The 24,383-nt window shown below is 43.5% G+C and overlaps 1 protein-coding gene across 3 annotated transcripts; it reads left to right on the top strand.

Annotated features, from left to right (window-relative positions):
• The first annotated feature begins 1,207 nt into the window (after positions 1 to 1,207).
• LOC111780024 (protein SUPPRESSOR OF QUENCHING 1, chloroplastic) lies at positions 1,208 to 23,336 on the top strand. Of its 3 annotated transcripts, none has more exons than XM_023660275.1 (29): positions 1,208 to 1,370; positions 1,493 to 1,880; positions 3,359 to 3,459; positions 5,177 to 5,233; positions 5,329 to 5,423; positions 6,385 to 6,484; positions 7,993 to 8,051; positions 10,086 to 10,210; positions 10,472 to 10,607; positions 11,932 to 12,019; positions 12,094 to 12,178; positions 12,784 to 12,844; positions 12,938 to 13,013; positions 13,090 to 13,200; positions 14,527 to 14,622; positions 14,859 to 14,981; positions 15,116 to 15,313; positions 16,511 to 16,615; positions 16,697 to 16,761; positions 16,867 to 16,960; positions 17,090 to 17,247; positions 18,489 to 18,538; positions 18,620 to 18,741; positions 19,338 to 19,445; positions 20,551 to 20,643; positions 20,736 to 20,769; positions 22,430 to 22,677; positions 22,821 to 22,970; positions 23,048 to 23,336. In XM_023660275.1, the coding sequence occupies exons 2-29, from the start codon at positions 1,508 to 1,510 to the stop codon at positions 23,198 to 23,200; spliced, it is 3,264 nt and encodes a 1,087-aa protein (XP_023516043.1). In that variant the 5' UTR covers positions 1,208 to 1,370; positions 1,493 to 1,507; the 3' UTR covers positions 23,201 to 23,336. The 3 variants fall into 3 exon arrangements, with proteins under 3 accessions (XP_023516043.1, XP_023516041.1, XP_023516044.1); XM_023660273.1 differs by having other exon boundaries at positions 18,602 to 18,741; XM_023660276.1 differs by lacking the exon at positions 19,338 to 19,445 and having other exon boundaries at positions 18,602 to 18,741.
• The last annotated feature ends 1,047 nt before the right edge of the window (positions 23,337 to 24,383 follow it).

Genomic DNA, 24,383 nt, shown 5'->3' with positions numbered 1-24,383 from the left:
GAATCTATCTCAATTCAGAGTGAATCTCCGTGGATAAAATGGACATCTCTACTCATGGCTCAATAATCCTAAACGCACCATTTGGAAAAGGATAGGGGTGTACATGGTCCGGATTTGGCTTGGTTGCTTCAAATTGAATTTTTTTTTTTTTTTGGGCTTCAAATTTCTTTTAATGTTTATCAATTTCTTTTGGAACCCGAACACAATCCAAATCTAATTGCGTTAAAAAAAAAAAATGAATCCAACCCAAATCTGAGAATCAATCCAACCCAACCCAACCTTTATAATTCAGGTTGGGTCGGGTTGACCCCATCAATTTTTTTGGAACCCGAACACAATCTAAACCTGATTGGGTTTAAAAAAAATGAACCCAACCCAAATCCGAGAATCAATCCAACCCAACCCAACCCTTATAATTCAGGTTGGGTCGGGTTGACCCCATCAATTTTTTTAGAACCCAAACACAATCCAAACCTAGTTGGGTTCAAAAAAATAAACCCAACCCAAATCCGAGAATCAATCTAACCCAACCTAACCCTTATAATTCAGGTTGGGTCGGGTTGACCCCATCAATTTTTCTGGAACCCGAACACAATCCAAACCTAATTGGGTTAAAGAAAATGAACCCAACCAAAATCCGAGAATCAATCCAACCCAACCCAACCCTTACAGTTTAGGTTGGGTCGGGTTGACCCCATCAATTTTTTTTTGGAACCCGAACATAATCCAAACATGATTGTGTTAAAAAAAATGAACCTAACCCAAATCCGAGAATCAATCCAACCCAACCCAACTCTTATAATTCAGATTGGGTCGGGTTGACCCCATCAACATTTTCTAGAACCCGAACACAATCCAAACTTGATTGGATCCAAAAAAATGAATCCAACCCAAATCTGAATCAATCGAACCCAACCCAACCGTTATAATTCAGGTTGGGGTCGGATTGACCCCATCAATTTTTTCTAAAACCGGAACACAATCCAAACCTGATTGGGTTCAAAAAAATGAACCTAACCCAAATCCGAGAATCAATCCAACCCAACCCTTATAATTTAAGTATGGTCGGGTTGGATTCTCGGGTTGAGTGTGTAGTAAAAGATATGTTTTGAAAAGTTACGAAAAACACTCGGCCCAATTGTTTGAGTTATCCATCCCGGCCCATTTGTTTGTCCATCCAAAAGTTCCCAAATTGTTGCATTTGATCCCCAACGAGCTTCCCAACGGCGTACATTGATTTTGGCTCCATTTTCTTCATCAGCGGAGGAAAAAGAATCAAAATATGAACTCAATCTCCACCTCACACCTCCCATCTCCCTTCAAACCAGTAGATTTCTGAAGATTTCAGCAATTTAGGCTTCGCTTTCAAGGTATTCATTCTGTTCAATCTCAAATTTCAACGTTTTCATTTGGAATATCGTGATTAAAAGCAATTCATTATAAGGAAATTCAATGGTGTTTTGAATGATTCTCCCCTCTCTGTCACTCACAGGCGAGGAACAGTACCATGGAAAGCTCCATTGCTTTCAAGTATCTTTCCCCTTCTCCTCCGCTTGCTTCTTCTGCTAGATTATGCTTCTTATCAAGTAAGCTGAGAGGAACAAGACCCACATCAGTTCCTTGCTATGATCTCGAATGGAGGTCGAAACGCTTCGTGTTTAAGCAAAAAATGATGGTTAAAGCTAGTGCGAAGGTGGAGGAGACCAGTGCTAAGGAGAGTGCTTATAAGAGCGAGTGGGGGAAGGTTTCGGCTGTGTTGTTTGATATGGATGGAGTTTTATGTAATAGTGAGGACCTATCTCGAAGGGCTGGCGTCGATGTTTTTAGTGAGTTGGGTGTTGAAGTCACCCCTGAAGACTTTGTGCCATTCATGGGAACTGGTAATTGAAGATGAACTGGCTTTTTTTTTTCCTTTTGTTCATCAAAGCTTACTTCACTGATGATTTGTTGTTTCTCTTTCGGTTTCCCCTTTGAGCTTTCCCTCAAGGTTTTTAAAATGTTGTGCTAGGGAGAGGTTTCCACACCTTTGTAAAGGGTGTTTCGTTGTGCTAGGGAGAGGTTTCCACACTCTTATAAAGGGTGTTTTGGTCTGCTAGGGAGAGGTTTCCACACTTTTATAAAGGGTGTTTCGTTCTGATAGGGAGATGTTTCCACACCCCTGTAAAGGGTGTTTCGTTGTGCTAGGGAGAGGTTTCCACATCCCTGTAAAGGGTGTTTCGTTGTGCTAGGGAGAGGTTTCCACACCCCTGTAAAGGGTGTTTCGTTCTGATAGGGAGAGGTTTCCACGCCCTTATAGAGGTTTCCAAACCATTATAAAGGGTGTTTCGTTCTGCTCGGAGAGATTTCCACACCCTTATAGAGGTGTTTCGTTCTACTAGGGAGAGATTTCCACACCCTTATAAAGGTTTCCAAACCATTATAAAGGGTGCTTCGTTCTCCTATGGAGGGGTTTCCACACTCTTATAAAGGATGTTTCGTTCGACGAGGGAGAGGTTTCCACACCCTTATACGGCTAGGGAGAGGTTTCCACACCCTTCTCCAATTGATGTGGAACCCCCCAATCCAACCCCTTCGGGGCCCAGCGTCTTTACTGGCACACCGCCTCGTATTCACCCCATTCGGGGCTCTGTCTTCTTGCTAGCACATCGCCCGATGTCTGGCTCTGATACAATTTGTAATAGCTCAAAGAGGACAATATCTGCTATTGGTGGGATAATGATTACTAGTAATACTTATTTTAATCGAGAGCTGAAGTATGAAAATTGCTATGCTAAGTTTGTCATTGTTATTCGATTATACGAGTAGCATAGGATGTGAGGATGTAAGATTACTTAAATCCTATTGTTTTGTTATTTTGGCATGGGGAGGTTGAATCATGTAATACTTAGCTGCCATCACCATGGCTCGGCTGTAACGACCCGAAATTTTCTACTTAATTTAAGGTCGCTATTGTATACATATCCTAAACATTGGATGCGGAAGACTTCATTTAAATTTCAGTTTAAGTTAAAAACATCCTATTCTAGCCTATGCATGTGCCATGGTCTCGAGTTGTGTCGTTTTAAAGATGTTTTCGAAACACGTAAGTCCATGGCTGTGTTTTAAGATAAAGGATATGTTTTATGGAATTTAAATGAAGTCTTCCGCATCCAATGTTTAGGATATGTATACAGTAGTGACCTTAAATTAAGTAGAAAATTTAGGGTCGTTACATCGGTAATGACTGCCTCTCTTTCAATTTTTTCTTATCCAATACATAACATTCAACCTCATCTAATGAATTGCATATGATACATGTGGTAGCTACATGATACTGATAATTAATATTAACGTTTGAATTTCCACTTCATTATACCAGGTGAAGCGAACTTCTTAGGAGGTGTTGCATCAGTGAAAGGGGTAGCAGGATTTAGTCCTGAGGCAGCAAAAAAGAGGTTTTTTGAGATATATCTAGAGAAGGTAATCAATTTGCAACATATTCCCTTTATTTTATTGGCTAAGTATGTGTTTTTCTTGTTTAATCCTTATCGTTTCAAACGTTTTCGTTCAGTTCTTTATGTATGAACATTTTTCAATTGTACCACTTGTGTTAGTGGAGGTTAATTGTAAATGATGATTAAAACTTACACGAAATTACACTTAGTATACTAACGAAACTTTAGAAGAGGAATATGTAACAGCCCAAGCCCACCGCTAGCAGATATTGTTCTCTTTAGGTTTTCCCTTTCGGGCTTTCTCTCAAGGTTTTTAAAACATGTTTGCTAGAGAGAGGTTTCCACGCCCTTATAAAGAATGCTTCGTTCTCCTCCTCAACCGATGTGGGATCTCACAATCCACCTCCCTTCGGGGCTTAGCATCCTCGCTGGCACTTGTTCCCTTCTCCAATCGATGTGGGATCCACCAATCCACCCCCTTTTGGGGCTCAGCGTTCTTGTTGGCACACTGCCTCGTGTCCACCCCCTTCGGGGCTCAGTCTTCTCGTTGGTACTCACCCAGTGTCTAGCTCTGATACCATTTGTAATGACCCAAGTCCACCACTAGCAGATATTGTCCTCTTTGGGTTTTCCCTTTCAGGCTTCCCCTCAAGGTTTTTAAAACGCGTATGCTAGGGAGAGGTTTCCACACCCTTATAAAGAATGCTTCGTTCTCCTCCCCAATCGATGTGGAATCTCACAATCCACCCCCCTTCGGGGCCTAGCATCCTCGTTGGCACTTGTTCCCTTCTCTAATCGATGTGGGATCCACCAATCCACCCCCTTTTGGGGCCCAGCGTTCTTGCTGGCACATTGCCTCGTGTCCACCCCCTTTGGGCTCAGTCTTTTCGTTGGCACTCACCCAGTGTCTAGCTCTGATACCATTTGTAACGACCCAAGTCCACTGCTAGCAGATATTGTCCTCTTTGGGTTTTCCCTTTCGGGTTTCCCCTCAAGATTTTTAAAACGTGTCTGCTAGGGAGAGGTTTCCACACCCTTATAAAGAATGCTTCGTTCTCCTCTCCAACCGATGTGGAATCTCACAACCCACCCCCCTTCGGGGCCTAGCATCCTCGCTGGCACTTGTTCCCTTCTCCAATCGATGTGGGATCCACCAATCCACCCCCTTTGGGGCCCAACGTTCTTGCTAGCACACTTCCTCATGTCCACCCCCTTCGAGGCTCAATCTTCTCGTTGGCACTCACCCAGTGTCTAGCTCTGATACCATTTGTAACGGCCCAAGTCCACCGCTAGCAGATATTGCCTTCTTTGGGTTCTCTCTTTCAGGCTTCCCCTCAAGGTTTTTATAACGCGTTTGCTAGGGAGAGGTTTCCACACCCTTATAAAGAATGTTTCGTTCTCCTCCCCAGTTCTCATAGAATAAGTCCCCGAATTTCTCCAAAATTGTAAGAAAATTCGTAGTTTTTCCTATTACATAGCTTAATTCTTTCTCCAAATTTCAGTAACTTACTAAGTATCATGGTGTGTTAGTTTATCACAAGTCACATGTAACATCCGCCTACAGAAACACTATAATTGAAAAATGTTATACTCACAAGGGACTAATTTGAAGCTTTCTGAATAATATGGATTAAATTCGAAAAAATTATATTTAGCTTATTTCATTCGTCTGAAAATTCAGTAAAATCTTCGCCATATCGTTTGCTAACTTCGAACTGTAATTGATGATTTTGGCATAATAGTATGCAAAGCCCAATTCTGGAATAGGCTTTCCTGGTGCACTGGAACTCATTACTGAGGTGTGTTCTTGTGGAATGCAAGCTGCGTATTCTCATTATTCTGATGATGATCATCATCATGAAACTTACTATTTGAGTTTGACTATCATTATTAGTGTAAAAGCAAGGGCCTTAAAGTTGCTGTTGCGTCTAGTGCTGATCGTATCAAGGTTGATGCAAATTTAGCTGCTGCAGGGTTACCGCTGTCGATGTAAGTTCGATTATATGTTACACTTAAGAGTCTCGAGGTCTAATTTAATATTTCTTAAGAATGTAACTTTCTGATTACTCGTATCTAGCTACAAAGTTAAAATAGAATGTGTAAGATCCCACATTGGTTGGGGAGGAGAACGAACCACCCTTTATAAGGGTGTGGAAACCTTTCCCTAGCATAGGCGTTTTAAAAACCTTGAGGGGAAGCTCAAAAGGGTAAGCCCAAAGAAGACTGTATCTGTTAGTGGTGGACTTAGGCCGTTACAAATGGTATCAGAGCCAGACACTGGCCAATGTGCCAACAATGAGGCTGAGTCCCGAAGGGGGATGGACACGAGGCGGTGTGCCAGTAAGGATGCTGGACCCCAAAGAGGGGTGGATTGCAAGGGTCCCACATCGATTGGAGAATGGAACGAGTGCCAACGAGGACGCTGGGCCCGAAGTGGGGTGGATTGTAAGATCCCACATTGATTGGGGAGGAGAACGAAACACCCTTTATAAGGGTGTGGAAACTTTTCCCTAGCAGACACGTTTTAAAAACCTTGAGGGGAAGCCCGAAAGGGAAAGCCCAAAGAGGACAATATCTGCTAGTAGTGGACTTGGGCCGTTACAGAATGGTTTCATACTCAGTAACTTGAAGTGCTACGATGAATCAATTAGATAGTTGCAATCAATTCATAGTTCATAGGTGAAACATGGTTTAGATTTTTGGCTAGAAAGGAATTCTCGTCTCGTTAAGACCAAATATCGTTTCGAAGAAAAATTTAAAGCATAATATACGTAATGGCATTCTTCTCGAATATTAAACAGTAAATGTCTTCATAAAGAGAATAATCTGGAAACTAGCTGAAAATATTTTGGCTCATGACTTTCTCATGTTTTGGAGTAAAATTTTCAATATAATTTTTCTCTATGACTTGTTTAAGATTTTTAATTATGAATTTATGCTTCTTTTATAGGTTTGATGCCATAGTATCAGCTGATGCTTTTGAGAATCTGAAACCTGCACCTGACATATTCATAGCTGCATCGAAGTTGCTAAATGTACCAACGGATGAGGTACAATGATTGGCTAACTCTCGGCCCGTGCCCTTCTCTCGTTCTTCTTTCCACGGCTCCGATGTGTAAAGCCATCAGTTTCGTTTCTTTCTTCTTTTTGGCATTAAGGACTTGCTGTACATTGCTTGTAGAATGTTCCTAGGCGTGCAGGATGTTCATTATATCACTTTGTTTTATTTCTTGTATGCCAGTGTTAATGTGAGATCACACGTCGGTTGGGGGGAGAACGAAGCATTCTTTATATGGGTGTGGAAACCTCTCCCTAGCAGACGCGTTTTAAAAACCTAGAGGAGAAGACCGAAAGAGAAAGCCCAAAGAGGACAATATCTGCTAGCGGTGGACGAGCTAGACACCGAGTGATCTGCCAACAAGAAGACTGTAACAACCCAGGCCCACCGCTAGTAGATATTGTCCTCTTTGGGCTTTCCCTTTCAGGCTTCCCCTCAAGGCTTTAAAACGCGTCTGCTAGGGGAAGGTTTCCACACCTTTATAAATGGTGGTTTGTTCTCCTCCCTAACCAATGTGGGACATCACAATCCACCCCCCTTCGGGGCCCAGCGTCCTCGCTGGCACTCGTTCCTTCCTCCAATCAATGTGGGACCGCCCCCAAATCCACCCATCTTTGGGGCCCAACATCCTTACTGGCACACCGCCTCGTGTCTACCCCCCTTCGGGGAACAGCGAGAAGGCTGGCACATCGTCCGGTGTCTGGCTCTGATACCATTTGTAACAACCCAGACCCACCGCTAGCAGATATTGTCCTCTTTGAGCTTTCCCTTTCGGGCTTCCCCTCAAGGCTTTAAAACGCATCTGCTAGGGGAAGGTTTTCACACCCTTATAAATGGTGGTTTGTTCTCCTCCCCAACCAATGTGGGACATCACAAAGACTGTGCCTCGAAGGGGGGTTGAATACTAGGCGGTGTGCCAGCAAGGACGTTGGGACCCGAAGGGGGGTGGATTGAGGGGCCTCACATTGATTGGAGAAGGGAACGAGTGCCATCAAGGATGTTGGGCCCTGAAGGGGGTGGATTTTGAGATCCCACATCGGTTGGGGAGGAGAACGAAGCATTCTTTATAAGGGTGTGGAAACCTCTCCCTAGCAGACACGTTTTAAAAACCTTGAGGGGAAGCCCAAAAGGGAAAGCCCAAAGAGGACAATATCTGCTAGCGGTGGACTTGGGCCGTTACAGCTAAACTAATCCATTCGCTTATCTTTAAAAGATTGCTTTTCCCAGGAAGTCTCTTGCAGAACATCCTAAGAATGTGGCCTTTGCCTCGACGATAAAGTTCTCGTCTTCATTCTCTTTGTTTGTTTTATTTCTGTAGTCTCTATTGTCTATCTATTTTATTCATTTTGGTAAAAGATCTATTTGAATATGTAAATAATAAGTATATAATCTTGAAATCATTTTCTACGTATCATCTGATCTAATATACGTCGTTCGATCTCTGTTTTCTGGATTCTAAATGCTATTGTGCTGTTATAACTATTTTCGATATTTTCTCAGTGCATTGTCATCGAAGATGCACTAGCTGGAGTGCAAGCTGCCCAAGCTGCAAAAATGAGGTACTGAAAGTTTTCACCTTCTCTCTCTATTAGAACATGTGATGTCTCACATTGGTTGGGGAGGAGAACAAACCATTTATAAGGGTGTGTAAACCTTCCCCTAGCAGATGCGTTTTAAAGCCTTGAGGGGAAGCCCGAAAGGGAAAGCCCAAAGAGGATAATATCTGCTAGTGCTGGATCTGGGCCGTTATAAATGGTATCAGAGCCAGACACTGGACGATGTACCAACCTTCTCGCTGTTCCCCGAAGGGGGGTAGACTAAGGACGCTGGGCCCCAAAGGGGGGTGGACTTGGGGGCGGTCCTACATCGATTGGAGGAAGGAAAGAGTGCCAGCGAGGACGCTGGGCCCCAAAGGGGGGTGGATTGTGATGTCCCACATTGGTTGGGGAGGAGAACAAACCACCATTTATAAGGGTGTGGAAACCTTTCCCTAGCAGACGCGTTTTAAAACCTTGAGGGGAAGCCCAAAAGGAAAAGCCCAAAGAGGACAATATCTACTAGTGCTGGATCTGGGCCGTTATAAATAGTATCAGAGCCAGACATTGGACGATGTGCCAGCCTTCTCGCTGTTCTCCGAAGGGGGGTAGACTAAGGACGCTGGCCCCCAAAGGGGGGTGGACTTAGGGGCGGTCCCACATCGATTGGAGGAAGGAAAGAGTGCCAGCGAGGACGCTGGGCCCCGAAGGGGGATGGATTTTGATGTCTCACATTGGTTGGGGAGGAGAACAAACCACCATTTATAATGGTGTGGAAACCTTTCCCTAGTAGACGCGTTTTAAAGCCTTGAGGGGAAGCCCAAAAGGAAAAGCCCAAAGAGGACAATATCTGCTAGTGCTGGATTTGGGCCGTTATAAATAGTATCAGAGCCAGACATTGGACGATGTGCCAGCCTTCTCGCTGTTCTCCGAAGGGGGGTAGACTAAGGACGCTGGCCCCCAAAGGGGGGTGGACTTAGGGGCGGTCCCACATCGATTGGAGTAAGGAAAGAGTGCCAGCGAGGACGCTGGGCCCCGAAGGGGGATGGATTTTGATGTCTCACATTGGTTGGGGAGGAGAACAAACCACCATTTATAATGGTGTGGAAACCTTTCCCTAGTAGACGCGTTTTAAAGCCTTGAGGGGAAGCCCAAAAGGAAAAGCCCAAAGAGGACAATATCTGCTAGTGCTGGATTTGGGCCGTTATAAATAGTATCAGAGCCAGACATTGGACGATGTGCCAGCCTTCTCGCTGTTCTCCGAAGGGGGGTAGACTAAGGACGCTGGCCCCCAAAGGGGGGTGGACTTAGGGGCGGTCCCACATCGATTGGAGTAAGGAAAGAGTGCCAGCGAGGACGCTGGGCCCCGAAGGGGGATGGATTTTGATGTCTCACATTGGTTGGGGAGGAGAACAAACCACCATTTATAATGGTGTGGAAACCTTTCCCTAGTAGACGCGTTTTAAAGCCTTGAGGGGAAGCCCAAAAGGAAAAGCCCAAAGAGGACAATATCTGCTAGTGCTGGATCTGGGCCGTTATAAATAGTATCAGAGCCAGACACTGGACGATGTGCCAGCCTTCTCGCTCTTCCCCGAAGGGGGGTAGACTAAGGACGCTGGCCCCCAAAGGGGGGTGGACTTACGGGCGGTCCCACATCGATTGGAGGAAGGAAAGAGTGCCAGCGAGGACGCTGGGCCCCGAAGGGGGATGGATTTTGATGTCTCACAGTGGTTGGGGAGGAGAACAAACCACCATTTATAAGGGTGTGGAAACCTTCCCCTAGCAGACGCGTTTTAAAGCCTTGAGGGGAAACCCAAAAGGGAAAGCCCAAAGAGGACAATATCTGCTAGCAGTGAATCTGGGCCGTTACAGAACAAGTCATGTGATGGGTGATAAGTCCGGTTTGATCTATCAACACTAGACTTCACTACTTCCTTAGTATCGTTGTCCCGTTATTGTTCGATTTACTTCTCTCTTTCTATGTAAACACTAATAAATATATGAACTCTTGCAAGAAAGATGTGTTTTTTGTTAAATGGTGTTTTATATTGCTTGCAGATGCATTGCTGTTAAAACTACATTATCAGACGAAACTCTAAAGACGGCTGGTCCATCACTTATTCGAAATGATATAGGAAATATCACAATTCATGATATTCTCTCTGGTGGTTCTGATACCTCTAGTATGTAGCCATGAGAATACATTGTGATGTCATTTTGTACCACCATTAATGTTGAACAGTCGAGCTATATCTGTGCCGTGTTACATGAATTATAACAGCAATTCCTTTTTCTTTGATCAGAAGTATGTATGAGAAGAACACTTTTGAATAAATTTCTTTTTACATTATCTGATTGGCTTTGTTCTTGGATAGTGTTTGTTTGTGTAATTAAATTGTTTCTGTCTAATAGTTTGAGTTAGTATTTGGCGCATATCATTGCAGATGAGAAGATACAGGGATCTCAATTTCTTCAAACCTCTGAACAAATTTCCCCACGAAAAGATACGTCAGGCATCGATGCTGCTGCTGCTGTACAGGACTCGGAGGCCGTCAATGATGGTTCGTTGTCGATCGGAAGGTAGAGGTCAATAGAACTTTTTCATCATCTATGGTTCGTATTGAAATGCTGTATACCTCTATTTCCATTTAAAGAAACTGCCTTGAGGTAAATACACGAACACAACACGAACATGGCGATATATCAATTTCTAAACAAGTAGGACACAACCTGTTGGGGACACGTTATGCATGTATAAAAGTACAGACACCAACACGACATGAACATGGCGACATGACAATTTCTAAACAATTAGGACACAACATGTTGGGGGTATGTTATGTATATATAAAAGAACAATACTATTTATTTTGGCTATGGATCAAGGTGTGTGTGTCATGGGGCCAAAATGAAGGGAGCTGGCTATGGGTCGGGTCACGTGGGGTTTGGGGAAAAAGACTCATCTTGTGGGTCGGATGCAACAACATTGGTTTTGTTGTTCATTTCTTCCTCTGTGATGCCCGCGACTTCGGTTGGGATCTCTAAACTTTGGTTCAAGTCGCATAGATAATGGATCGAAAAGAATTGCACAACTTTCTCTTTGAAAGTGTAACGGCCCAAATCCATAGCTAGTAGATATTGTCCTCTTTGGGTTTTCTCTTTCGGGCTTCCCCTCAAGGCTTTAAAACGCGTCTGCTAGGGAAAGGTTTCCACACCTTTATAAATGGTGGTTTGTTCTCCTCCCCAACCAATGTGGGACATCACAATCCACCCCCCTTCGGAGCCCAATGTCCTTACTGGCACACCGCCTTGTGTCTACCCCCCTTTGGGGAACAGCGAGAAGGCTGGCACATCGTCTGGTGTTTGGCTCTGAGACCATTTGTAACGGCCTAGATCTACCGCTAGCAAATATTGTCCTCTTTGGGCTTTCCCTTTTGGGCTTCCCCTCAAGGCTTTAAAACGCGTCTGCTAGGGGAAGGTTTCCACACCCTTATAAATGGTGGTTTGTTCTCCTCGGACATCACATAAAGTGTCTTCATCCTCATCGTGGCATGCGATTAGACATAATGTTTCATCGATTGATTCTTCTCCCCCTCAACGCTTGCAATTCTGATTCGCCATTGTCTTCGACCATGTTGCATTTTGTTTGTTTTTGCTGTCTTTGTTTCATTTGTCTCTTCCTCTTCTTCTGCTCCTTCATTGCACGGCTTTTCGTCTTTGTTTGTTTTTACATGTAAGAACTATGTGCAACTCCGAATGCTTCATCGTTATATCCCCGTTGACGATATCATTTCCTTTTTTATTTCTGATGGAGTGACTACATCAGCACTAGTTTATTATCAAAGTACTTGAGAAATATACATGTTTCCAGAATTTGTTTGATACTTAGGTGAATCGTCGACAGGTTGCAGGGTACTAGGCGAGATATAGTGAGATACGGAAGCTTGGGCATTGCTCTTTCGTGTCTCGTGATTACCATTACGAACTGGAAGGTGCATCTTTTACCAACACGATCCAACTTTCTAAGGTTTAGTCTCTTACTTAACTTATGCATACAATTCCCCAGGCAATGCAGTATACATCTCCTAAAGCTATTTGGAACTTGTTCTTTGGAGTTAACCAACCTTCTTTCCAAAATAATGCAAGCTCAGGTATAATGCTTCTTAATTTTGTTTATAGGAAGTTAGACTTATTTAGGAGAAATTTACATGAAAGAAAGAGGGTATGCCATTTCTCGAGCGGGTTATTCTATTCCACCTCTTAGAAAGAAAAGAACCGATCCTTTTGCGCTAGTACTGTTGCGAGACTGGTACTTGGCAGCTCACAAGCAACATATAGACTGACGGTTGCCCAAAGGCAGGGTATTGGCATTGATGGGAAAAAAAATCATTATTATAGAAAATTTTGGACCCGAGACACTGATATGAAGTGTCGGGCCCCGAGCTCTCTATACTTACACAAGAATGGCTTAATAGAGAGTCGAGTAGTTGTAGTTGCTTAGAAGAGAGAGAGTATGTACATTCTTAAGTAGGAAAACTTGGAAGACGGGCGTTGCGTTCGAAAGAGAAGATTGAGAGGAATTATTATCGAAAACGCTCTTGTTTTTCTGTTCATCAACTTTTATACTTCTTATGGGATTTTACTGTCTTATAATATGACTCCTTTGTTCATTTCGTGGTTTTACGTCCTTGTTATGACATGATATTCATCAGAACGAGGAACGAAGTTGAAACTTATCTCCTTTGACTGGGTATAGGTGGTCTTGTACGTGACAGAATCCAACGATTCATCGAATATATATCAGAAATCGAAACGAGGTGAATTGCATTAGAAGTTTGGATGTTCAGTTCATTCATATAATGAAATTAGTCAACACTGACTTAGTTTGTAAATTCTTGTGCATGTGTAAGGGAAACTGCTCCTGTTGTGCCAGAATTTCCATCGAAACTCGATTGGCTAAATAGTTCTCCCCTTCGGTTCCGCAAGGTAATTGTTGCTTCGATGTGAACGAAAATTTCTAACCGATGTATATGCTAGTTAAAATCGTTCCAATTTTTGGTAGGATTTGAAAGGAAAAGTTGTTCTCCTCGATTTTTGGACCTATTGTTGTATAAATTGCATGCACGTTTTGCCGGACTTGGAGTATTTGGAGAAGAAGTACAACGACAAGGCGGTAAGCCCTTTGTATGTTATCGTTATATATTTGGAATTAAATTGATATACACCGCGAAGAGCGTGGATGTACGGACACGTGCACATATTTTAGGTGCAAAGAATTCACTTACAGGAATTTATATATGTGAATTTGGAGGAATGCTCGAGTAAAACAACGTACTATGTAATAACGAAACCACCGGTATATCATTCTTTCATCATACATAGTTCCCTTTCACTGAACTTGGGACATTGTAGAATTGTTATCAGTCGAACAGCTTGCGAAAAAATCGCTCTCCTCTTGTTTCTATTTAGTCCTACGACACATTAAGCGAGCAAGGTATTAGGCCAAGTTGCTGCAAAAGAAAGAATGTACGAGAAGGGGAGGGGAGGGAGGGTTACTGTGAGACCCCACATCAGTTGGGGAGAAGAACGAAACATTCTTTATAAGGGTGTGGAAACCTCTCCCTAGCAGACGCGTTTTAAAAACCTTGAGGGGAAGCCCGAAAGGGAAAGTCCAAAGAGGACAATATCTGCTAGCGGTGGGCTTGGGCCATTACAAATGGTGTATCAGAGCCAAACACCGGGCAATGTGCCAGCGAGGAGGTTGAGCCCCGATGGGGGGTTGGACACGAGGCGGTGTACCAGCAAAGATNGTTGGGGAGGAGAACGAAACATTCTTTGTAAGGGTGTGGAAACCTCTCTCTAGCAGACGTGTTTTAAAAACCTTAAGGGGAAGCCCGAAAGGGAAAGTCCAAAGAGGACAATATCTGCTAGCGGTGGGCTTGGGCCGTTACAAATGGTGTATCAGAACCAGGACACCAGGTAATGTGTCAGCGAGGAGGTTGAGCCTCGAAGGGGGGTGGACACGAGGCGGTGTGCCAGCAAGGATGTTGGGCCCTGAAGGGGGGTGGATTGTGAGATTCCACATCGGTTGGGGAGGAGAACGAAGCATTCTTTATAAGGGTGTGAAAACCTCTCTATAGAATATACGTTTTAAAAAACCTTGAGGCAAACCCTAAAAGGAAAAGGCCATAAAGGACAATATCCGCTAGCGGTGGGCTTGGGTTTGGGTTGTTACAGGTCAGGTGACCCGTTGGCTAAGGGCTTGGGTTCTTTTGGTCACACCGGCTTGAACCTTCAGGTGAGTGTAATACAAAAAAATCCTTGATGTCTCATAGGTTGGACTCGGGGCAGGTGCGGGGTCTTCTGGGTGTACGAGAGAAAAGCTCCAACGCACGGTTATGCATATATATAAAAGAACCAAACTGATATACATTAAAGAGCCAGTTTAAAGATTATGGTTTCGAAATCAGTTCCTTAGACATTCTCATTTTTTGTGCAGTTTGCAGTGGTTGGAGTTCATTCGGCAAAGTTCGACAACGAGAAAGACTTGGAAGCTATCCGCAACGCAGTCTTACGCTACGGCATTACTCATCCAGTAAGCTTAATCCGCAATGTGTTAATGTTTCATTCTTCTCTTGATTTGGCCATGATTTCGGAAATGCATAACTGTCGTTTTATTGGTTCGCTGCTCATTCATCTCACATAAGCGCGGTTTAAGGATACATTAGAGTGCAGTATTTTACAATTTTGAAGAGACAATCTTTTTGTGTATCTTTTCATGTTTCTCTAGAATTTTAATGAATATTCATAATTTCGAGTCGTTTGTACTAGGTTGTTAACGATGGAGACATGTTTTTATGGCGGGAGTTGGGAATTAATTCATGGCCAACGTTCGCTGTTGTGGGACCGAACGGAAAGCTTCTTGCACAGATTTCAGGCGAAGGACGTAGAAAGGTATCGAAAAACCTTCCATGCATCGTCTTTAAATAGTTTTTGTATAACGCTAAATATGCTATAAATCAATATTGTCATTACGTTTCGAAACCAACATCGTTTATGAGATTAACGAGGGACGTTTTTTCGTGAAGGATCTTGATGATTTTGTCGAGGCGGCTCTTCTGTTTTACAGTGAGAAGAAGATCCTCGACAGCCGACCGCTTCCTTTGAGATTAGAGAAGGATAGTGATCCCCGTTTAATTACATCTCCATTGAAATTTCCTGGGAAACTGACCATTGATGTTCTTAACAACAGGCTCTTCATATCAGACAGTAATCATAATCGCATAGTACGTTCTCTTCTTAACTTTCGATGCTCTTCGTATCACTATTTTCCGCTCACTGTGAGATAGAGAACCTAGTATTCCTAGTACGGCCACCTCATAGTTTCGAGTCGCTAGAGTTACATGTTTTATCTAAGGCTATTGCTTTTCTGCATCATTTGGGATCGTCTCACTAAAGAGGGACGTAAATCTCGGCTTATTATAACTTAAATGTTCGAAATAATTGTCAAAGGCAATAGACTTTCTTCAAAGATACGGTGGTTACGTTTGTTAGACGAACACGACTCTCCACAATGATATGATATTGTCCACTTTGAGCATAAGCTCTCGTGGCTTTGCTTTGGGCTTCCCCAAAAGGCCTCATACCAATGGAGAGAGTATTCTTTGTTTATAAACCCATGATCATTCCCTAAATTAGCCGATGTGGGACTTTCATCATCTAACACCTCCCCTCGAACAAAGTGCGCCTCCCCTTAATCGAGGCTCGACTCCTTTGGAGTCTTAGTCATTTTTTTTACTGCCTTCGAGGAGGTTTGACTCCTTTTTTTTTTGGAGTCCTTTGTTCGACATTTGAGGATTTATCAATCTATTGGCACGACTAAGTTTAGGGAATGATTCTGATACCATGTTAGACGAACACGACTCTCCACAATGGTATGATATTGTCCACTTTGAGCATAAGCTCCCTTGGCTTTGCTTTGGGCTTCCTCAAACGGCCTCATACCAATGGAAAGAGTATTCTTTGTTTATAAACCCATGATCATTCCCTAAATTTGCCGATGTGGGACTTTCATCATCTAACAACGTTCGAGCCGAAGATAGGCTTCGATAAAGTAGCTCCAAGGATTTCTTTTTCCTTGTTGAAAGGGTGACTAGTAAGGACAAGTTCAAGTAACGTGGTCATGTTGCCCGGTAAACAAGGTGCCAATTAAATGCCGTGAGGATAATTCTCCAACTTTAAGCGACGAATGAGCAGGTGACGAATAGATGGAGCACGGATACATCGTCATCTTTGGTGAAGTTGTAATCCAGGGGGACCGTTTTTCTTAACTCGAACTACTTCTATTTGAACTTTTAATTTCATCAGTAGTGGCTGCACTTAGAATTTCTATTTTAATACATATTAATGATGCCTAGATGTATTGAAACTCGTTTTAACGTGTATAGACACGGGGATTGACTGTTTTTAATATTCGATATTAGGTGGTAACTGATCTAAGTGGGAATTTCCTTATACAAATTGGTAGTACAGGTGAGGACGGTTTACGTGACGGTACCTTTGATGATGCGACCTTTAATCGTCCTCAGGTAAGCATCACGTTATCGATCGATACACATGTTTTGATGGTACCTATGAAGGTTTGTATAATGCTCATCTGGATTCTCCAGGGCTTGGCTTATAATGCAAAGAAAAACTTACTATATGTTGCTGATACGGAGAACCATGCTTTGAGGTAACGGTTAACGACAGAACGTCGAGATCATTTTGTCTGTCTCATTGTCTTATTCCATTTTGCTCGACTCTCCCAATAATGTTTCTAAAACTTATTGTTATTTAGGGAGATCGATTTTGTTCGAGAGACGGTGCATACACTTGCTGGAAATGGAACTAAAGGGTCTGATTATCAAGGGGGAAAAGAAGGAACGTCTCAGGTAAGATTCTCGAAACAAGCTTCACATTAACCGTTTGTTCGAATCCGAAAATGCTTGTCAAAATATATGGTTCCCGACGACGAAATATAGAACGTTCTTCACAATTGATCATGAAATTTGATTTTTCAGCTTCTCAACTCTCCTTGGGATGTTTGTTTTGAGCCCATTAGTGAAAAGGTCTACATAGCCATGGCTGGACAACACCAAATATGGGTGCATGATACTTTGAATGGAGTAACTAAATCATTTAGTGGTGATGGGTTTGAAAGGAATCTGAATGGATCCAGGTAATCGAGAAACATAAGCTTTTAATTCTCGAACTATTCTTCACATATTCTCCGTCCTTTATGTAACAGTCCAAGCCTACAACTAACAGATATTGTCCTGTTTGGACTTTCCCTTTCGGGGTTCCTCTCAAGGTTTTTAAAATGCGTATGCTAAGGGGAGGTTCTCATACGCTTATAAAGAATGCTTCGTTCTCCTCCCCTACCGATGTGGGATCTTACAGTCCACCCCACCTTTGGGGCCGAGCGTCCTCACTTGCACTCGTTCCTCTCTCTAATCGATGTGGGATCTCACAATCCACCCCCCTCGCAGCCAGCGTCCTCGTTGACACACTGTCCGGTGTCTGGCTCTGATAACATTTGTAATAGCCCAAACCCACCGCTAGTAGATATTTTGTCCTCTTTGGACTTTCCCTTTCGGGTTTCTCCTCAAGGTTTTTAAAACGCGTCTGCTAAGGGTGGTTTCTACACCCTTATAAAGAATGCTTCATTCTCCTCCCCAACCGAGGTGGGATCTTACAATCCACCTCACCTTCGAGGCCCAGCGTCCTCGCTTGCACTCGTTCCTCTCTCCAATCGATGTGGGATCTCACAATTCACCCCCCTTCGGGGCCTAGCGTCCTCGCTGGCACATCGCCCGATATCTGGCTTTGATACCATTTGTAACAGCCCAAGCCCACCGCTAGTAGATATTGTCCTTTTTGGGATTTTTCTTTCGGGCTTCTCCTCAAGGTTTTTAAAACGCATCTGCTAGGGGGATGTTTCCACACCCTTATAAAGAATGTTTAGTTCTCCTCCCCAACCGATCTGGGATCTTACAATCCATTCACCTTTAGGGCCCAACGTCCTCGGACCTGAGATCTTACACTGTACCAGAGACAAATTTTCACATGCCTGAAAGGCACGTCGAGCCCCCTATGGACCAAATTTTCACTTGGTTCGTTCAATACTAATATTTTGAGACCCCTAGGACCATATTCTTAGGGAAACATAGGATGAATATTTTGATTGTGTTCTTTGATTGCAAAAATACGCTTATCTAGTGAACGGGTTACTTTGTAGTGAGGCCAAGTAGCCACAAATCCGTTTGAACGAACTGTGGACGTTTTCTTTTGAACTCGTTTTCCTAAGTTCACTACATTACTAGATACCTCACATACATTTTATTTTGTTTCTCGAATTCTTCATCTCGTATCTCAAATCTTCAATCGAAGGTATCATTTTCTTTGTTCTCATTGAAATAGTTCTTCAAGTTCATCATTTGCTCAGCCCTCTGGACTCTCCGTATCTCCGGGTAATTGAACTTACATGAATTCAACCCGATTTAAGACGCTATTACAAAAAATTATAATTTCAGTTATTGCTTGGCTTGTAGATTTGTCGGAGGTATATATTGCCGACAGTGAGAGTAGCTCGATCCGAGCTGTTGACTTAAAAACAGGTGGATCAAGATTGTTAGCTGGGGGTGACCCGATTTTCTCAGACAACTTATTTAAGGTAACTTCATTTTATTAATGTTTGAAGTTTCTCTCATTTGTTATAACTTGTAGCATTCAATGTAACGACCCAGATCCACCGCTAGCAGATATTGTCCTCTTTGGGATTTCCCTTTTGGGTTTCGCTTCAAGGATTTAAAACGCGTCTGCTAGGGGAAGTTTTCCACACCCTTCTAAAGGGTGATTTGTTCTCCTCCCCAACCAATGTGGGACATCACAATCCACCCCCCGGGGCCCAGCGTCCTCGCTGGCACTCATTTCTTTATCCAATCGATGTGGGACCGCCCCCAAATCCACCCCCCTTTGGGGCCCAGCATCCTTACTGGCACACCGCCTCGTGTCTACCCCCTTTCGGGGAACAGCGAGAAGACCGGCACATCGTCCGGTAACTTGCTCTGATACCATTTGTAACGACCCAGATCCACCGCTAGCAGATATTGTCCTCTTTGGGCTTTCCCTTTCGGGCTTCCCCTCAATGCTTTAAAACGCGTCTGCTAGGGGAAGGTTTCCACACCCTTATAAAGGGTGATTTGTTCTCCTCCCCAACCAATGTGGGACATCACATTCAATATCACTTGTCTTTTCTAATTCTTGCAGTTTGGAGATCAAGATGGCGTCGGATCTGAAGTACTACTTCAACATCCATTGGGCGTCTTGTGTTCGAAAGACGGTCAAATCTATATAGCCGATAGCTATAATCATAAGGTATTTAATTGTGCTTGAAAATAGAGTTGTTCATACTTCTATGGTTTGAAAATATTATCGTAGCATCATTGGTTAAGGTTTGTGATTGGTTCTTCTGTAATGTTACTGTTCATTCCGTCCGCTGCTTGTGTTAATATAACGACGTAAAATGGTTTAGAAGACGTTACAATATGGTTTCCCTGTTGCCCTGTTTAGAAGATATTAAGAAACTTCCTTGAGGGGTTAAAGTATATTTCAGAACGTCATACTCGTTGCCCTGTTTAGAAGACATTAGAAACTTTCTCGAGGGGTTAAAGTATATTTCAGAACGTCATACTCGTTAAACTGTTTGGAAAACATTAAGAAACTTCCTCGAGGGGTTAAAGTATATTTCAGAATGTCTGTTGCCATATGGTTTAGAAGACATTACGAAACTTCCTCGAGGGGTCAAAAGTATATTTCATAACGGCATACTGGTCGCCCGGTTGCCATATGGTTTAGAAGACACTAAGAAACTTCCTCGAGAGGTTAAAATTTCGGAACATCATATTGGTCGTCCTGTTGGCATATGGTTTAGAATACACTAAGAACTTCCTCGAGAGGTTAAAGTATATTTCGGAACATCAAACCGGTTGCCCTATTGCCATATGGTTTAGAAGACATTAAGAAACTTCCTCGAGGGGTTTAAGTATATTTCGGAACATCATACCGGTCGTCCTGTTGCCATATGGTTTAGAAGACATTAAGAAACTTCCTCGAGGGGTTTAAGTATATTTCGAAACATCATACTCGTCGCCCTGTTGCCATATGATTTAGAAGACATTAAGAAACTTCCTCGAGGGGTTTAAGTATATTTCGGAACATCATATTGGTCGCCCTGTTGCCACATGGTTTAAAAGACATTAAGAAACTTCCTCGAGAGGTTAAAGCATCTTTCAAAACATCATACCGGTCGCCCTATTGCCATATGGTTTAGAAGACATTAAGAAACTTCCTCGAGACGTTAAAGTATATTTCGGAACATCATACTGGTCACCCCGTTGCCATATGGTTTACAATTCTGCTATTTCTGCTCGGTTATCAAGATTGTAACGCTCGAATTCTCTTTGATCCCTAATCACTTCAGATCAAGAGGCTAGATCCAGTCAGTAAAAGGGTAACTACAATAGCTGGAACAGGGAAAGCTGGTCTGAAGGATGGGACAGCTCTAGCAGCTCAGGTTAGTCACTATCCTTCACCTATATACTTATAATGTATCCATTTTCATTTGCAATTAAAGCAAAATGTGTCTTATACAATTGTGTTTTGTAGCTTTCAGAGCCATCTGGAATCACTGAAGCTGAAGGTGATTACTCAGCTCACTCTTGTACAACATAGTACTATAACGTTGTTTAATGTTTTCGTGTACTTAACTTGGTTGCATCGTGACGGCATCTAACGTTCTAAGATGACTTTAAAATTCACTGAGTGTGAACATCTATTATGAATCAAGCATGAATCCTGTAACGACCCAAGCCCACCGCTAGCAGATATTGTCCTCTTTAGGCTTTCCCTTTCGGGCTTCCCCTCAAGGTTTTAAAACGCGTCTGCTAGGGGAAGGTTTCCACACCCTTATAAATGGTGGTTTGTTCTCCTCCCCAACCAATGTGGGACATCACAATCCACCCCCCTTCGGGGACCAGCATCCTCACTGGCTTTCTTTCCTTTCTCCAATCGATGTGGGATCGCCCCCAAATCCACCCCCTTTTGGGGCCTAGCATCCTTACTGACACACCGCCTCATGTCTACCCCCCTTCGGGGAACAGCGAGAAGGCTGGCACATCGTTCGGTGTCTGGCTCTGATACCATTTGTAACGGCACAGATCCACCGCTAGTAGATATTGTTCTCTTTGGGCTTTCCCTTTCGGGCTTCCCCTCAAGGCTTTAAAACGCGTCTGCTAGGGGAAGGTTTCTACACTCTTAGAAATGGTGGTTTGTTCTCCTCCCCTACCAATGTGGGACATCACATCTCATATCAGTTGGGGAGGAGAACGAAACATTCTTTATAAAGGTGTAGAAACCACTCTCTAGCAGACGCGTTTTAAAAACCTTGAGGGGAAGCCCGAAAGGGAAAACCCAAACAGGATAATATCTACTAACGGTGGGCTTGGGCTGTTACAAATGGTATCAGAGCCAAACATTGGGCCATGTGCCAACGAGGAGGCTGAGTCCCGAAGGGGGTTTGACACGAGGTAGTGTGTCAGCAAGGACGCTGGGCCCTGAAGGGGGTGAATTGTGGGGAGTCCCACATCGATTGGAGAAGGGAACGAGCGTCAGCGAGGACGTTGTGCTCCGAAGGGGGTGGATTGTAAGATCCCACATCGTTGGGGAGGAGAACGAAGCATTCTTTATAAGGGTGTGGAAACCTTTCTCTAGCAGACACGTTTTAAAGACCTTGCGGGGAAGCCCGAAAGGGAAAGCCCAAAGAGAACAATATCTGCTAGTGGTGGGCTTGGGCTGTTACAAATGGTATCAGAGTCAAACACCGAGCCATGTGCCAGCTAGGAGGCTGAGCCCCGAAGGGGGGTTGACATGAGGCGGTGTGTCAACAAGGACGCTGGGTCCCGAAGGGGGTGAATTGGGGAGTCCCACATCGATTGGAGAAGGAAACGAGTGCCAACGAGGACGCTGGGCCCCGAAGGGGGGTGGATTGTAAGATCCCACATCGGTTGGAGAGGAGAACGAAACATTCTTTATAAAGGTGTGGAAACCTCTCTCTAGCATATGCGTTTTAAATACCTCGAGGGGAAGCCCGAAAAGGAAAGCCCAAAGAGGACAATATATGCTAGCGGTGGGCTTGGGCCGTTACATTTTCAGTCTTTTAACAATGTTATCTGCGTACACTCACTTTCACGGAAACATACTGCCACTCGGTCTTCGAAATGAAATTTGTTCGTGTCATTACAATACGTTTTTTTTTTTGGTCGAAAGCTTACATTTAAAGGTCATTTCTTCTGCCCATGCAGGAAGACTTTTCATTTCTGATACAAACAACAATGTTATCAGATACTTAGATCTCAACAATCAAGAACAGCCTCAACTCTTAACATTGGAGCTGAAGGGAGTTCAACCTCCAAATCCGAAACCCAAATCTTTTAAACGACTTCGTAAACGTTCATCCGACACTCAGACGATCGTCGTTGATGGGGGCTCATTCCGTGAGGGCAACTTATCTCTGAAAATATCATTACCAGAAGAATATCATTTCTCAAAGGTCCACTTTACTCTCTCATGAACACGATGAACTTGTAGATATCGATTACTTCATGTCATGCATAGCCACTCGTATTTAATAACACGAAATGATCCCCTTGTGGCCTTCGTTCCAAAACATATGCCTTATACTTGTAATTGCAGGAAGCTCGGAGTAAGTTTATCGTCGAAACCGAGCCCGAGAGTGCATTGTCTATTGACCCGTCGGATGGATATCTTAGTCCAGACGGATTCGCCAACCTTCGTTTTAGGAGATCGTCTCCTGCAGCTTCACTTGGTAGAATAAGTTGCAAGGTACTTCCTACATGAGAGTCTATGAATGTGCCTCTTGGTTATTCTGGTTATGAAGTTCATCTAATTTATGATTATAGGTCTACTATTGCAAGGAAGATGAGGTGTGTCTATATAAATCGTTGTTGTTTGAGGTACCCTTTCGTGAGGAGCTATCGGAACCGAGCCGGGCCGAAATTACACTCGCGTTTGAAGTGAAGCCGAAAGCTTCAACAAGCAGCTTGCCACTATAATATTCACATCAACTCATGAATACATAAGCATTGAATGAGTGTGTGTGGAAGAATAGAGTGATCTTCTGTTGACAATTGAAAGTTACATTTTCATAGTATAAACATTTGATTGATAGGAAGAAACTTGGTTTTTCTAGATCATAGTTCATCTAGAGACTTGAACTCGGTAGTTTGGAGGATTTCCCCAAACATCTCGAGCCTTAACGACCCTCTGGAATTTTGAAATAGGAAAATGTGAGATCCTACGGTGGTTGGAGAGGGGAACGAAGCATTCCTTATAAGGGTGTAGAAGCCTCTTCCTATTAAACGCGTTTTAAAACCTTGTGAGGTAGCTCAGAAGAGAAGGCCCAAAGAGAACAATATCTACTAACGGTGGGCTTGGGCTGTTACAAATGGTATCAAAGCCACACATCGAGCAGTGTGCTAATGAGGATGCTGGGCTCCCAAGGGGGATGGATTGTGAGATTCCACAACGGTTGGAGAGGGGAACGAAGCATTCCTTATAAGGGTGTGGAAGTCTCTTCCTATTAGACGCGTTTTAAAACCTTGAGAGGAAGGCTAGAAGGGAAAGCCTAAAGAGAATAATATATGCTAGCGATGGGCTTGGACGGTTCCAAATGATATTAAAGCTAGACACCGAGTAATGTGCCAGCAAGGATGTTGGGTCCCCAAGGGGGGTGGATTGTGAGATCTCACATCGGTTCGAGAGGGGAACGAAACATTTCTTATCAACGTGTGGAAACCTCTCCTTACCAGACACATTTTAAAACCTTGAGGGGAAGCTTAGAAGGGAAAGTCCAAAGAGAACAATAGCTGCTAGTAGTGAGCTTGGACTGTTACAAATGATATCAAAAGCAGACATCGGGGGGTGTACCAGCGAGGACCTTGGACCCCCAAGGGGGATGGAATGTGAGATCCCACATCAGTTGGAGAGGGAAACAAAGCATTCTTTATAAGAGTGTGGAAACCTCTCCCTACTAAACACGTTTTAAAACCTTGAGCGGAAGCTTAAAAGAGAAAGTCCAAAGAGAACAATATTTACTAGCGGTGAGCTTGGACTGTTACAAATGGTATCAGAGCCAGACACCGAGTGGTGTGCCAGCGAGAACACTGAGCCTCCAAAGGGGGTAGATTGTGAGATCCCACATCGGTTGGAGAGGGGAACGAAGCATTCCTTATAAGG

The sequence above is a fragment of the Cucurbita pepo genome, chromosome LG18 (genome assembly GCF_002806865.2).
Source record: "Cucurbita pepo subsp. pepo cultivar mu-cu-16 chromosome LG18, ASM280686v2, whole genome shotgun sequence".
NCBI classification, from domain to species: domain Eukaryota; kingdom Viridiplantae; phylum Streptophyta; class Magnoliopsida; order Cucurbitales; family Cucurbitaceae; genus Cucurbita; species Cucurbita pepo.
This window is presented reverse-complemented; position numbering and strand designations above follow the sequence as displayed.

Coding starts and splice junctions, on each gene's coding strand:
- LOC111780024 (XM_023660273.1), top strand. CDS start 1,508: ATGGAAAGCTCCATTGCTTTCAAGTATCTTTCCCCTTCTCCTCCGCTT. Junction 13,014..13,089: donor CTCCCCTTCGGTTCCGCAAG/GTAATTGTTGCT, acceptor AATTTTTGGTAG/GATTTGAAAGGAAAAGTTGT. Junction 16,762..16,866: donor ACGGAGAACCATGCTTTGAG/GTAACGGTTAAC, acceptor ATTGTTATTTAG/GGAGATCGATTTTGTTCGAG.